At 45.7% G+C, this 15,228-nt stretch overlaps 1 protein-coding gene across 1 annotated transcript in view; it reads left to right on the top strand.

Annotated features, from left to right (window-relative positions):
• The window catches only part of LOC137537201 (zinc finger protein 208-like), a 176,477-nt gene that overhangs the window by 59,193 nt on the left and 102,056 nt on the right, over nucleotides 1-15,228 (top strand). Inside the window, exon 2 of the mRNA XM_068259309.1 lies at nucleotides 2,077-2,337. Coding sequence (XP_068115410.1) covers nucleotides 2,124-2,337 — 214 coding nt within the window. The 5' untranslated portion in view covers nucleotides 2,077-2,123. The remainder of the gene's footprint in view (nucleotides 1-2,076; nucleotides 2,338-15,228) is intronic.

The raw sequence follows: 15,228 nt of genomic DNA, 5'->3' as shown, positions 1-15,228 counted from the left end.
GCATTCCATACTAGCTCAGCTTATTATATATTGATTATACTGTGTTTGACTTCTGTCTGTTTCTCTGACTTCTCTTTGCCTACTGATTCTGTACCTCTGCCAATCTGATCTGTTGCCAACCTCTGCCTAATTACTCACATTGATTTTGCCTGCCGATTTTGTACCTTACCAATGTGATCTGTTACCGACCTGATTTGTTTGACCATTCTCTTGATCTGTACTCCGTGTTAGTACTGCCTTCTACTGACACTGTCTGTAAGACATTTCCCTTTTAGGGAACGTCTGATATTTGTCTGTCTGCTAGTGCTCTCACACACTAGCAGATCATTACAACACCTTTGTTCGGCACCATACCATGGAACCTGTGATAACATTCGTCACAGCAGCAACAATGGGGATAGAACTGAAAGACGTTTTCAAACTTTAAGGAGTTTAATCGGCAAAACAGATATACAGGTGTGTGCATCAGTTATCTTCATTACATGTTCATTACCTCAGCAAAGCAGTCAATCTTTAGTCATCTTAAGCGTTTCAGGCACTTGAGCTAATCCTTATGAATAGCCCAGGCTTCCTCTTATGAACATGCTACGTTGCACTAAGACAGCCTTTAGGCCTATGTACAGCATACAGACAGATGACAGGAAATTATAAGCTAGAAGTGACTAGAAGTAGAAGTCACCAAAAGTGAGCTCTGTAGCTCTGGTGTGGCTTTTATACTAGCCTCTAAAGATTTAAACTTTGACATCACCCGAGGAGCCTATCATGATCATGTCATATGTGTCAATCACCTGTAGAAGATCACAGGAGCCATATGTCCCAGGACCATTGTTTAAGGTTCACTGGCTATTGTTTACCTTTCAAAGCACCATGTTGTGCTAGCATTGCCGTCAGTGCATCTGGCGTATGAGTTGGTATCGCTCTGTGTGAAAGATACACAAAATGTTCTGCTGAATCTTGTGCTTCTCGAAATGCCTATTTCTCCGCAAGAGAGATTCTCCTTAAAGAGAAACTGTATAGAAAGTCCCGACCAAACCATGGTTCACTAACACTAATAGGGGATTCTCTGCTGCAAGAATCTGATCCATTAGATCTCTTTCTACACTCTATACAGTGCTGCAGAAGATGATGCCGCTATATAAATACGAAATAATAATAGGGTCAGTACCTATTCAGTAAGGAGTCCTTAGGCAAGCCTCCCTAACACTGCAGGGTGGCCTATTGAGCGCGTCCCAGGAGCTGCAGCTCTTGAGCACTTTGAGCCCGACAGGAGAAAAGCACTATACAAATGTCAGGATTATTCTTATTATTAATATCTTCAGCTGGTGCTTCTCAGATATGCACACTCTCTGTTTTACCTCATTTCTCTTTATTCCTCTTATTTATTATGCTATAAATCAAGCATCTAAATAGACCTGTTATCATCTGTGGTTATTACTGCAGTCACAGGAGTTTTATGTCCCGCAGTGGGAGAGGGTGGAGTCTGCACAAACATGATGGCTGGTGGGTCACAGCTAGGGGGTGGAGCCAGGTAACAAGGGGTGTGGCTGGCAGGACAGGCAGAGAAGATGGAGGCTGCAGCTGGAGAGGGGTTGGGTGGCTTCTGCTGCTTTGGTCCTGGTATTGGCACTGCCCCAGCTGGGAGGTTTGTTGCTACGGCTCTTGGAGGGTTTGGGGTTAGTAGGTGATGGACAGGTGGGCTCAGGTATGGTCAGGATATGGAGCTGCAGTCCCATCTGTCTAGTTCATCAGGTGCCAGAGCCATAAGTAATGATAATTTATAGCTAATTAGCTGCAGGCCTCTGCTCCTATCTCCCTCTGTCTCCAGCTGTTCTCTCCTCACATCCTCATCCATCTACCGCTGCCGGCACTGCTGTAACCTCCCAGGAATGTGTGCATGGAGAGGAGGCGAGAAGCACCAGATAATGAGCAAGGCACACTGGGAGAGAGGACTGTGGTACTGAATGTGCAGGATACCACAGCTTATGGGATATTATCACCCCTAGCAAATTATGTGCTTTTCTGTGCTCTGTTTATTACTGCTAATATCTTACTGCTATAATCTGTTATCCTTTTCAGAACTAAGATCTGAGCTTAAAGAGCAAGAGAGGAGTGATCAGCAGTGTATGGAGGAGGGTGACATGATGGGGACAAGTAAAGAGGAAGAAGAAGAGACATATGTGAGGAGTGTTCAGCAGTCTTTGATGGAGGGTGACATGATGGGGACAATAAAAAAGGAAGAAGAAGAGACGTATGTGAGGAGTAATCAGCAGTCTATGGAGGAGGGTGACATGATGAGGACAACTATGGAGAAGGATCCTCTTACAGAGAGCAGAACAGGTGAGTGATCAGCATTAATATGTGTTTGGCTGCAGCTGATAGAGAATATATTCACATGCATTGTTACACTGCACACCTCTCACCTTGCTGCTGTACTGTATGGGGAAGGCCTCTCCTTACACACAGAGATAATGGCTGCAGCTGATAGAGAATATAGTCACATGCACTGTTACACTGCACACCTCTCACCTTGCTGCTGTACTGTATGGGGAAGGCCTCTCCTTACACACAGAGATAATGGCTGCAGCTGATAGAGAATATAGTCACATGCACTGTTACACTGCACACCTCTCACCTTGCTGCTGTACTGTATGGGGAAGGCCTCTCCTTACACACAGAGATAATGGCTGCAGCTGATAGAGAATATATTCACATGCACTGTTACACTGCACACCTCTCACCTTGCTGCTGTACTGTATGTGGAAGGCCTCTCCTTACACACAGAGATAATGGCTACAGCTGATAGAGAATATAGTCACATGCACTGTTACACTGCACACCTCTCACCTTGCTGCTGTACTGTATGTGGAAGGCCTCTCCTTACACACAGAGATAATGGCTGCAGCTGATAGAGAATATAGTCACATGCACTGTTACACTGCACACCTCTCACCTTGCTGCTGTACTGTATGTGGAAGGCCTCTCCTTACACACAGAGATAATGGCTACAGCTGATAGAGAATATAGTCACATGCACTGTTACACTGCACACCTCTCACCTTGCTGCTGTACTGTATGGGGAAGGCCTCTCCTTACACACAGAGATAATGGCTGCAGCTGATAGAGAATATAGTCACATGCACTGTTACACTGCACACCTCTCACCTTGCTGCTGTACTGTATGGGGAAGGCCTCTCCTTACACACAGAGATAATGGCTGCAGCTGATAGAGAATATAGTCACATGCACTGTTACACTGCACACCTCTCACCTTGCTGCTGTACTGTATGGGGAAGGCCTCTCCTTACACACAGAGATAATGGCTGCAGCTGATAGAGAATATAGTCACATGCACTGTTACACTGCACACCTCTCACCTTGCTGCTGTACTGTATGGGGAAGGCCTCTCCTTAGACACAGAGATAATGGCTGCAGCTGATAGAGAATATAGTCACATGCACTGTTACACTGCACACCTCTCACCTTGCTGCTGTACTGTATGGGGAAGGCCTCTCCTTACACACAGAGATAATGGCTGCAGCTGATAGAGAATATAGTCACATGCACTGTTACACTGCACACCTCTCACCTAGCTGCTGTACTGTATGTGGAAGGCCTCTGCTTACACACAGAGATAATGGCTGCAGCTGATAGAGAATATAGTCACATGCACTGTTACACTGCACACCTCTCACCTTGCTGCTGTACTGTATGGGGAAGGCCTCTCCTTACACACAGAGATAATGGCTGCAGCTGATAGAGAATATAGTCACATGCACTGTTACACTGCACACCTCTCACCTTGCTGCTGTACTGTATGGGGAAGGCCTCTCCTTACACACAGAGATAATGGCTGCAGCTGATAGAGAATATAGTCACATGCACTGTTACACTGCACACCTCTCACCTGGCTGCTGTACTGTATGGGGAAGGCCTCTCCTTACACACAAAGACAATTACTACATGGAAATATTGTAAGCACAGAAGCGCCTGGGGCTGTTCATATCCCTAATATCCAATGATATAAATAATACAATGTTATTTGTTTGTTTCCTTTTTTTTTTTTTTACAAGAAAACACACACGTAATTACTATTTTATTGTTATGAAGATTATTTTTTCAAACAATCCATTTTTTTGTGTGATTTTAATGATCATCTGAACAATGATGAATCAATTTTATTTGGCCAAATTTGACTTTACGGTACTTAACAGGCACAGATGAAATACAAGGAGAGACAGTATAGATATTACAAGTCAAGGACAGTATATAAGTTATAGTGGTAGTAAACATGGTGAGAAGTGTTCATTTTCAGTTCTATGCTGTAATGCTTTCCAGTCCTAGCAGCCCTAGCGTGGTTCTGCATTAAGCATGGCTACTGACTGAGGGGAGGAGCTGTTCTGTGCCTGGAAGTCTTTGTTGTGACTGACCGGTATGTCACTCCTGTAGGCATAAGCTGGAGGATGGAGTGAGCAGGGTGGGAGGGGTCAGAGGCAATCTTGGTCGCTCTCTTTCTGCACCTGCTAGCATAAAGATCCTGCATGGAAGGTAAGCTGCAGCCAATTATCCTTTCTGCTGATTGGATGATGTGCTGCAGTCTCACCTTCTCATACGGAGCATGAGCCAAACCGTCATAATTGATATGATGGATTTGATGATAGCAGTAAAGACCTGCAGCATTAATATTTGTTGTAGGTCAAACCTTTGTAGCTGCCGTAGGCGGTACACCCTCTGTTAGAGTAGGTTCACAATTGTTTAAAAAAATGTATCCGTGGCTCCGTTATGTGGCTCGGACCAAAACCGGAGCCATGGATACTAATGTTAAAAATAGCAGCAGTCTTCACTCAGTTTCAAAATGGATCCGTGTGCATTGTGGGGATCCGTTTTTAAAAAACTGAACGAATGGTCCGGATTTGCAGGATTTTCACGGACCCCGGATACAAGGAGGGGTAGTGAAATTCGATGCAAAAATGGACCTACCTCTACACAGGCATCCGTTTCTGTGTCCCAGCCTTGTCTGTGGTTGGGGAGGGGGCCGCCATGCTGGAGATGGTAGCTGCCAGGATGGGGGGGCAGTGGGCGCCCCCCCTCCCTTACCTGGGTCACCCATCTCCACTCCCCCTCCAGCTATTTGTGTAAATGTTGTTAAAGATGTATGCAGCACCCGGGGAAGCTTACTTTCCTTCCTTCCTACGCTTGCCGCGTGACTTCCTGCACTGCTGCCCTCCAAAGTATAGAGGGCGGTATTGAAGGAAGTCAAACGGCGAGCTGTGGAATGCAAGGAAGGAAGGTAAGCTTCCCCGCTTGCTGCATAAATCATTAACAACATTTGCACAAATAGCTGGAGGGGGGACAGGGGACCCAGGTGAGGGAGGGGAGTGACTCCCCCCTCCCCATCACCCACTGCCCCCCCCGATCGTGGTGGCTGCTACCCCCTCCAGATCGGTGGCCCCCCCACAGTCAGGGCTGGGTATACATTTCCACTGACTAGAAACCTATGCTGCAAAAATGCCATTTTGCGGAAAAACTGGGGGAAAAATAAAAAGTTTACAAAATAATGGATCCGTTTCAAGTGTGGACCTAGCCTTTCACTTTCATGATGACTGCGACAGTATTGTTATCCCACTTGTTAGAGAGAGTTGTTAGAGATTAAGGACCCAAGAAACTTGAATGACTCTACTTGGGTCTCTGTAGATCCATGTATTATATGCATATACGTGCCAAACTGATTTATATGTACATTTTCTTGTAATATGTTGAGTTTTCCATTATTTTCTGCATATATATTTTATTGCCTATATATTTTTTGTTTATTTGTGTTGTAAACATTATTATTATTATTATTATTATTAACATGTAATGCTGCTCTGGCTGCCGCGCCCTTCCCCTCTCTCGCCGACAGTGGGATGCTGTACTTCCTATTTGCGTCCCACTGTGATACGCATGATGCAGCCGCGCTTGTCTCCGCGCTGGGCAGGGCATGGCGCCGTGCGTCATGGACCAGCCGCCTTTGCGGCTGGCGAGGCGAGGGACGGGCGGGGGAGGGCGCCTTACTTATAACGTCCGCAGTTATCGGATGCAGACAGAAGTATCCTATAAACGCAATCTATGAAGAGGCCGTCATTGGTAACAGCGAAACATGTCGATAAGATAATAGGCGTCTACCTATGGACTTTATCCCAGGGGCTCGCTTATACATCCGGATCCCTCATCTATGCTAATCTACGCTGATGGGATGGTAACTATACAGCCTAACCCGTAGGTCCCCAACCTGTGGGCCGCTGCCCACTGGTGGTCCGTGGGCAGTTTTCTTTTGGGCCGCGGTGGGTCTGTCATCTCGCCCCCCCCCCCTCCCCCCACGGCCGCCACTCCTGTTACCTTATGTATGGGCGGCCACTTCTTCTCTTATATTCCTCCAGGTGCCGCTCTCCTCTTAGCAGCATCTCCTATTACAGCATCGCGTCTTGCGACTGCTGTAAGGAGGGAAGGAGGCAGGGCAGCGGTTCCCATGGTAACAGCGATGCATATCGCCGCTACAGGAAGCCGCTGCCCTGCTTTCTTCCCTTCCTTACAGCAGTCATAAGACGCGATGCTGTAATAGGAGATGCTGCTAAGAGGAGAGCGGCACCTGGGGGAATATAAGAGAAGAATCGGCCGCCCGCTCATAAGGTAACAGGAGCGTCAGCCGGGGGGGGCACTACCTACCCATACTAGGGCGTTATACTGGGCACTATACTAGCTATACTAGGCACTATACCAGCTATACTGGGGCACTATCCTAGACAAGACAAGACAAATAACATTTATATTGCGCTTTTCTCCTTGCGGACTCAAAGCGCCAGAGCAGCAGCCACTAGGGCGCGCTCTATAGGCAGTAGCAGTGTAAGGGAGACTTGCCTAAGGTCTCCTACTGAATTAGTGCTGGCTTACTGAACAGGCAGAGCCGAGATTCGAACCCAGGTCTCCTGTGTCAGAGGCAGAGCCCTTAACCATTACACCATCAGCCAACTGGCTAGCTATACTGGGCACTATACTGAAAGGATGTGTGGGTATATATGTATATGTATATATATATATATATATATATATATATATATATATATATATATATATATATATATATATATATATATATTAGTATATAGTATAGTATATAGATAAATTTCATATACAAGCATACATGTATCTAATCAGTGTGATATTAATGTGTCTATAGAACAATCAGCCACACACACACATCTGTGCAGGAAGAGCTGGCTGCATGAAATAGAGAATAGTAAAATTCTTCTTGCTGGGCAAAACCCCTAAGTGCCCCAAATGGGGACACCTGGAAGGTCATAAATAACATATTTCCCCGTGATCATTGAACTGTGCTATTTCTTGTAATTCACATGACTTTCTGTAAATTATGGTGATGTATGATGATATACTGCGCATGAGCAATGAGCAAACCTGTATTCATTAGGATATAAGGAAAATACGGAACTCATAATACAGCATAATGTGTGCTCACATCTTCTGTGTTTGTGTGTTCTGTTAACCATTTTATGTCCTGGCGCCAGGAAATGAAGTAGTCTAAAGCATCTGATATCTGACAAGGCCGTGACATGAACTTACATAGTAACAACTCCTTTCATATACCAGCTATACTGGGGCACTATACCAGCTATACTGGACACTATACTAGCTATACTGGGACACTATACTAGCTATACTGGGCACTATACTAGCTGTACTGGGACACTATACTAGCTATACTGGACACTATACTAGCTATACTGGACACTATACTAGCTATACTGAGACACTATGCTAGCTGTACTGGGCACTATGCTAGCTATACTGGGCAATATGCTAGCTATACTGGGCACTATACTAGCTATACTGGACACTATGCTAGCTATACTGGGACACTATGCTAGCTATACTGGGGCACTATCCTAGCTATACTGGGACACTATACTAGCTATACTGGACACTATACTAGCTATACTGGGCACTATACTAGCTATACTGGGACACTATACTAGCTATACTGGGACACTATACTAGCTATACTGGACACTATACTAGCTATACTGGACACTATACTAGCTATACTGGGACACTATGCTAGCTATACTGGGAACTATGCTAGCTATTCTGGGCACTATGCTAGCTATACTGGGCACTATGCTAGCTATACTGGGCACTATACTAGCTATACTGGGGCACTATCCTAGCTATACTGGGACACTATACTAGCTATACTAGACACTATACTAGCTATACTGGGCACTATACTAGCTATACTGGGACACTATGCTAGCTATACTGGGACACTATGCTAGCTATACTGGGCACTATGCTAGCTATACTGGGCACTATGCTAGCTATACTGGGCACTATGCTAGCTATACTGGGCACTATGCTAGCTATACTGGACACTATGCTAGCTATACTGGGACACTATGCTAGCTATACTGGGCACTATACCAGCTATACTGGGCACTATACCAGCTATACTGGGCACTATACCAGCTATACTGGGACACTATGCCAGCTATACTGGGCACTATACTAACTATACTGGGACACTATGCTAGCTATACGGGAGCACGATACTAGCTATACTGGGGTAACTATACTAGCCATACTGGGGCAACTAAACTCCCTATACTGCCAGAGCAGTTCAGTTATTCAACAGCGCAGCACGGGAAATTGCCAACATAATTGAGAAGCATTGGCATATTCTTGCTAATGATTCTAAATTGAGCGGGCACATTACCAATAAACCCTTGTTTTCTTTTCGACGAGCTCCATCTTTGAGAGATAGACTAGTGAATAACCACTTTGTTGATCCCTCCACGAGTGGCAAACACTGCAAGGTTGTAGGTACATACACCTGCGGTGGTTGCACGATGTGCAGGTATGTAGAGGTAGGTAGGCTGGTCAGGCTACCGGATGGGAGAGACTGGGAGCTGGGACATTATGTTAATTGTAGTACTATCTTAGTTGTCTACCTACTTTTATGCCCATGTGGGGCATTTTATGTGGGTAAGACAAAACGAGAGTTTCGTTCACGTATGTCGGATCATGTTACCAGTATCAAGAGTAAAAGTTTATCCAACCTTACACCAGTAAGGCATTTTAAAACAGCACATGCTGGTAATCCAACTAAAATGCGATTTGTAGGCCTAGATCGTATCCATGCCTCCATAAGGGGTGGGGACATGGACCGATTATTACTGCAGAGGGAATCCCGATGGATTTTAGATTTGAATGCAACTGAGCCCCCGGGCCTGAACGAGAATACTAGTTACGCCTCGTTCTTACCCATTTAGTGTTTTGCTGGCCCTTTTGGACCACTTTGGTGCTGTTGGACCTCCTGTTTTTATCTGTGGGCTTCCTGGGGGGTGGTCCCACTGCTCATCGCCAAGGTTCCTTTAAGATAAAATTTATTTAGATGATGAGGCATCTATATACTCTTTCATGGGGTTAGTTTGCTTGCCCTTGTTTTTTCTATGGTTGGTTTACCTAATATTTGCCACATCATATTTTGTCACGTAAATGGGGATATTGTATATCTGGTATGTAGATCATCTAATATGTTCTATGCGCTTTATGCAATTGTCCTCTGGTTTGTTTCCCCCTTCGGCGGGATGTGCTGTGCTGTGGTGTTCGGCCTCGCCCGCCCCCTCCGGCGGCTGGTCGGGCGTGGGGGCGGGGCTTGGTGGATGCATCGGTCGGGTTGCAATGGCGCCTGTCCGCTGTGTCCGCCTGCCCCGCCCCCCGCCCGGCATTGGCCGCGGGTCGGCGTGGCCGGCTGCGCTTGTCCCGCCGATGGGGGAATAAATTCAGGGTGACACAGGAAGTTGATAGACCTCCAGAGGAAGCCGGAAGTCCGGCAAAACCGGTCAGGATGCATGTGCAGCGTCCCGGCCTCCACGCCATCTTCCTCCCTGCACGGACGGAAACCTCTGCCTTTCCCCTCAGCCAGTCCGGTGTTCCATCCACCGCGGTTACCAACCTCTGTATGGACAGAAGCCTCTGTCTGTCCCAACAATCAGCTGGGCGCTCCATGCACTGCAGGCATCCATCTCTGGACACACTACGATCAGCATCCACTGCCATATTGTCTTTCAGCACATCTACTACGGAGACGTAAGCAGCCCCACGGGCATGACTTTTGTTTATGTATGTGGACTGCCATTAATAGCTGACATTGTGCGTGTGGCATTGCACTGATGACACAGAGTCTATAAATTATTTTGCAACTGGAACTGTCACAGATGCATCGCTTGGCTTCAATCCCTGCATGTGCTACAATGTCTGTGCTGATCAGTCTGCTTTGGGGTGCTATAGACTGTGCGATCTATGCCTGCTAGTAGTGGGGACTATTTCACTCAGAATCAATCTATCTGCGGTGACTGCATTGCATTGCTGGATAATCCCCTTGCCTGCACTAATCTGCTTGCCACTTATTAATGACTGGCTATATGATATCGATACTCCATATTATCCGCACCATCCAAATTGTAACTTTATTAGCTCTTTAAAACATGATACAAAAGTATAAAAAGTCCATGAGTGGGTCTGAGCAAGGTGATGACGCACAGGCATTTCGGGCCGTAACAGGTCCTTTCTCAAATCATGACCAGCCCACAATGATTCCAAATCCATGTAACAGCTCTTTTTAAAGTCCCCAAGAGGACCACAAAGAAAACTGCCTCATTAACATGCATACATATTCATATATCCCGGAAGCCAATCAGATCTCCAGCTTGATAACACAGGATATTTTCATATAGTAACACAATAGGCAAATATACAACCCCCTCATCTCAACACAAATATATATATATATATATATATATATATATATATATATATATATATATATATATATATATATATACTCTTAACCTGTACTGGGATACTCTCCATATTGTCTTACATGTTAAAAACACGTGAAAAAACAAAGTTGTAAGTCGGATCATTGTATCCAATGGCAGGAGTGCCTACTGTGTCCGCAGCAGGACTTTATCCAATCAGTGCGCGTCTTCCAACCTGTCCCACCTCCACTCTGGCCAAAAAACCATTAGTAAATGGCTAAAGCAAACATAAGGGCGTGTCCAGGACACAGGCTGCAGGGAGCACCGACCAATGGGGGAACAAACTTCCAGCCAATAGAGTGGCCGCCAGCAGTGTCCGCTGGATGTCAAGGCAACATGTGAGCCAATGGCATCTCAACCGACAACGTCCGCTATCCGCAGTCTAAGGAGCACGTGACTCCAGAGAACAGTGTCATGTGCTCCCAGTAACCAATACCCGCGGGGCCTACAGCGTCCGCACACGAAGCAGGGCAAAGCCCAATATAACATCCAGGACACAGGCTGCAGAGAGCGCTGACCAATGGGGGAACAAACTCCCAATCAATAGAGTGGCCGCCAGCAGCGTCCACTGGATGTCAAGGCAACATGTGAGCCAATGGCATCTCAGCCGACAATGTCCGCTCTACCGTAGTCTAAGGAGCATGTGACTTCAGAAAACAGTGTCACGTGCTCCCAGTAACCAATACCCGCGGGGCCTACAGCGTCCGCACATGAAGCAGGGCAAAGCCCAGTATAACGTCTAAGGAGCGTGTAGACACGGAAATCCGCGTCACACGCTTGCCATAAGCCAATCACTACGTGGACAGCAAGACCCACATACCCCATGGGTCAGCCGACGTTTCATTTGACAGCGTGTCTCCTAAGACACCGCCCACATACAAATTAGCCATGTGGAGATGTAAACAGCTCGGAGCACCCACAGGCTGGAATACAGATAACTAAAAACCCTACAGGGGGCTAGGTCATAAGTATTATAAGAAGGGCAGAGGAGGTAGGGGCACTTTTCTACACTACCAATCCCCAAAAAGCTCCTCAATAATCCCTATTGTGAACTGAAAAGAATATGCATATTATCATAACGGCAGTTAGATCATAATCCCTATTGAGGCCCTTAGGTTCCCAAGTCTCCAGTTTATTAATCCAATAAAGCTCTCGTAAAGCCAGCAATCTGTGCCTATCTCCCCCTCTCCTTGGATGTGGTATCCCTTCGATCACCTGGACCCGTAGTTGTGACAGGGAATGGTTTTGTTTACAAAAGTGGTCAGATACAGTTAGATCCCTATTCCTATTCCTGATACTTGATTTGTGGGAGGCCATACGGTCTTTCAAGGGTTGGGTCGTCTTCCCCACATATCCCAGACCACAGGGACATTTAAGTAAGTAAATAACAAAACGGGAATCGCAATTATACAACCCCCTAATTTTATATTTAGTCGCTGGGGTGGGTGAAGACATCCCCCTTGACCATATAGCTACACAAATGGCAGTTTAAACATGGATAATTGCCATTCCTTCTGGCAATCATCTCCTCTGTGGGGCCCAAATCATTCCTCATCAATTTGTCCCTAAGAGATGGGGCTCTTTTGTAGGAGAAGAGCGGATAGTCATGAAACTCTTTCACTGTTGGAAGACCCTGTCTCAAGATGGGCCAATGTCTATTGATGATATGTGCAATTCTGTCCGATAATACATTGTATGTCATCACACATGGAATTCTTTCTGATATCCCCAATCTAATTGCACCCCTTTTCCCACCCATATGGCCTCTAGATCTAAATTTGAAATTCTCCCTCAGACAAAATGAAGGATATTTCCTCGCCAGAAATTTATATTTATATTTCATCTCATCCAGGCGTTTTTCTCTCAACTCCGGGTCACCCACTATTCTGGCTATACGCTTAAATTGCCCCTTGGGTATATTATATATGGTGTGAGGTGGGTGAAAAGATTCAAAATGAAGGATAGAATTTCTATCTGTTTCTTTAACAAACAAATCGGTTACTAGCCTACCACCCTCCTTCATAACCAAAGTGTCTAGAAAACTAACTCTCTGTTGGTCAGCATGGACAGTGAGCTGTATATAGGGGCATCTGTCATGCAGTTCCAGAATGAAAGCATCTAGGCTCGAACATGGCGCCCCCCTCCCCCCAAATCAAAAAAATATCATCAATATACCGTTTCCAAGTTACGGCAAATCTACAAAATAATTGGCTGGAAAACACAAAAGCCTCTTCATACAAACCCATGAAGAGGTTATCATAAGAGGGGGCCACGTTCAAGCCCATCGCAGTCCCTCGGCACTGCATATAAAAAGTGGATTCAAAAAGGAAATAATTCTTTCTCAAAATTAGTTCCAACAACCGCATGACAAAGTCCCTTTGTTCCTTATCAAAATCAGAGTATAACATCAAATACGATTCTACCGCCTCCAATCCTCCTTCATGGGGTATGGCAGTGTATAGACTACTCACGTCCATGGTGACCAACAGAGAGTGCTCATCCACCTCACCAATTCCCGCAATGACTTCCAGGAACTGTTGCATATCTTTAAGGTAGGAGTCCAGGTTAATCACCATAGGTCTTAAAATCCTGTCGAGAAAAATCAAAATGTTAGAAAATATAGAATCGATGCCCGACACTATCGGGCGGCCTGGTGGATCACATAAATTTTTGTGAATTTTGGGAAGGGTGTATAGGATGGGGATCCTAGGGTGTTCTTTAATCAAGAAATTTTTGAGATTTTTGTCAATGATATTCTTATACATCTATGTCTATCTATAGGCACAGATTGCTGGCTTTACGAGAGCTTTATTAGATTAATAAACTGGAGACTTGGGAACCTAAGGGCCTCAATAGGGATTATGATCTAACTGCCGTTATTTGATAATATGCATATTCTTTTCAGTTCACAATAGGGATTATTGAGGAGCTTTTTGGGGATTGGTAGTGTAGAAAAGTGCCCCTACCTCCTCTGCCCTTCTTATAATACTTATGACCTAGCCCCCTGTAGGGTTTTTAGTTATCTGTATTCCAGCCTGTGAGTGCTCCGAGCTGTTTACATCTCCACATGGCTAATTTGTATGTGGGCGGTGTCTTAGGAGACACGCTGTCAAATGAAACGTCGGCTGACCCATGGGGTATGTGGGTCTTGCTGTCCACGTAGCGATTGGCTTATGGCAAGCGTGTGACGCGGATTTCCGTGTCTACATGCTCCTTAGACGTTATACTGGGCTTTGCCCTGCTTCATGTGCGGACGCTGTAGGCCCCGCGGGTATTGGTTACTGGGAGCACGTGACACTGTTTTCTGAAGTCACATGCTCCTTAGACTACGGTAGAGTGGACATTGTCGGCTGAGATGCCATTGGCTCACATGTTGCCTTGACATCCAGCGGACGCTGCTGGCGGCCACTCTATTGGTTGGGAGTTTGTTCCCCCATTGGTCAGCGCTCTCTGCAGCCTGTGTCCTGGATGTTATATTGGGCTTTGCCCTGCTTCATGTGCGGACGCTGTAGGCCCCGCGGGTATTGGTTACTGGGAGCACGTGACACTGTTCTCTGGAGTCACGTGCTCCTTAGACTGCGGATAGCGGACGTTGTCGGCTGAGATGCCATTGGCTCACATGTTGCCTTGACATCCAGCGGACACTGCTGGCGGCCACTCTATTGGCTGGAAGTTTGTTCCCCCATTGGTCGGTGCTCCCTGCAGCCTGTGTCCTGGACACGCCCTTATGTTTGCTTTAGCCATTTACTAATGGTTTTTTGGCCAGAGTGGAGGTGGGACAGGTTGGAAGATGCGCACTGATTGGATAAAGTCCTGCTGCGGACGCAGTAGGCACTCCTGCCATTGGATACAATGATCCGACTTACAACTTTGTTTTTTCACGTGTTTTTAACATGTGAGACAATATGGAGAGTATCCTAGTACAGGTTAAGAGTATATATATATATATATATATATATATATATATATATATATATTTGTGTTGAGATGAGGGGGTTGTATATTTGCCTATTGTGTTACTATATGAAAATATCCTGTGTTATCAAGCTGGAGATCTGATTGGCTTCCGGGATATATGAATATGTATGCATGTTAATGAGGCAGTTTTCTTTGTGGTCCTCTTGGGGACTTTAAAAAGAGCTGTTACATGGATTTGGAATCATTGTGGGCTGGTCATGATTTGCGAAAGGACCTGTTACGGCCCGAAACGCCTGTGCGCCATCACCTTGCACAGACCCACTCATGGACTTTTTATACTTTTGTATCATGTTTTAAAGAGCTAATAAAGTTACAATTTGGATGGTGCGGATCATATGGAGTATCGTGCGGTTTACCTGTGACTCCAGGGCGGATCACA

Source organism: Hyperolius riggenbachi, chromosome 10 (assembly GCF_040937935.1).
Source record: "Hyperolius riggenbachi isolate aHypRig1 chromosome 10, aHypRig1.pri, whole genome shotgun sequence".
Taxonomy (NCBI): domain Eukaryota; kingdom Metazoa; phylum Chordata; class Amphibia; order Anura; family Hyperoliidae; genus Hyperolius; species Hyperolius riggenbachi.
Note: the sequence above shows the minus strand (reverse complement) of the source record. Positions and strands in the feature narration are given on the sequence as shown.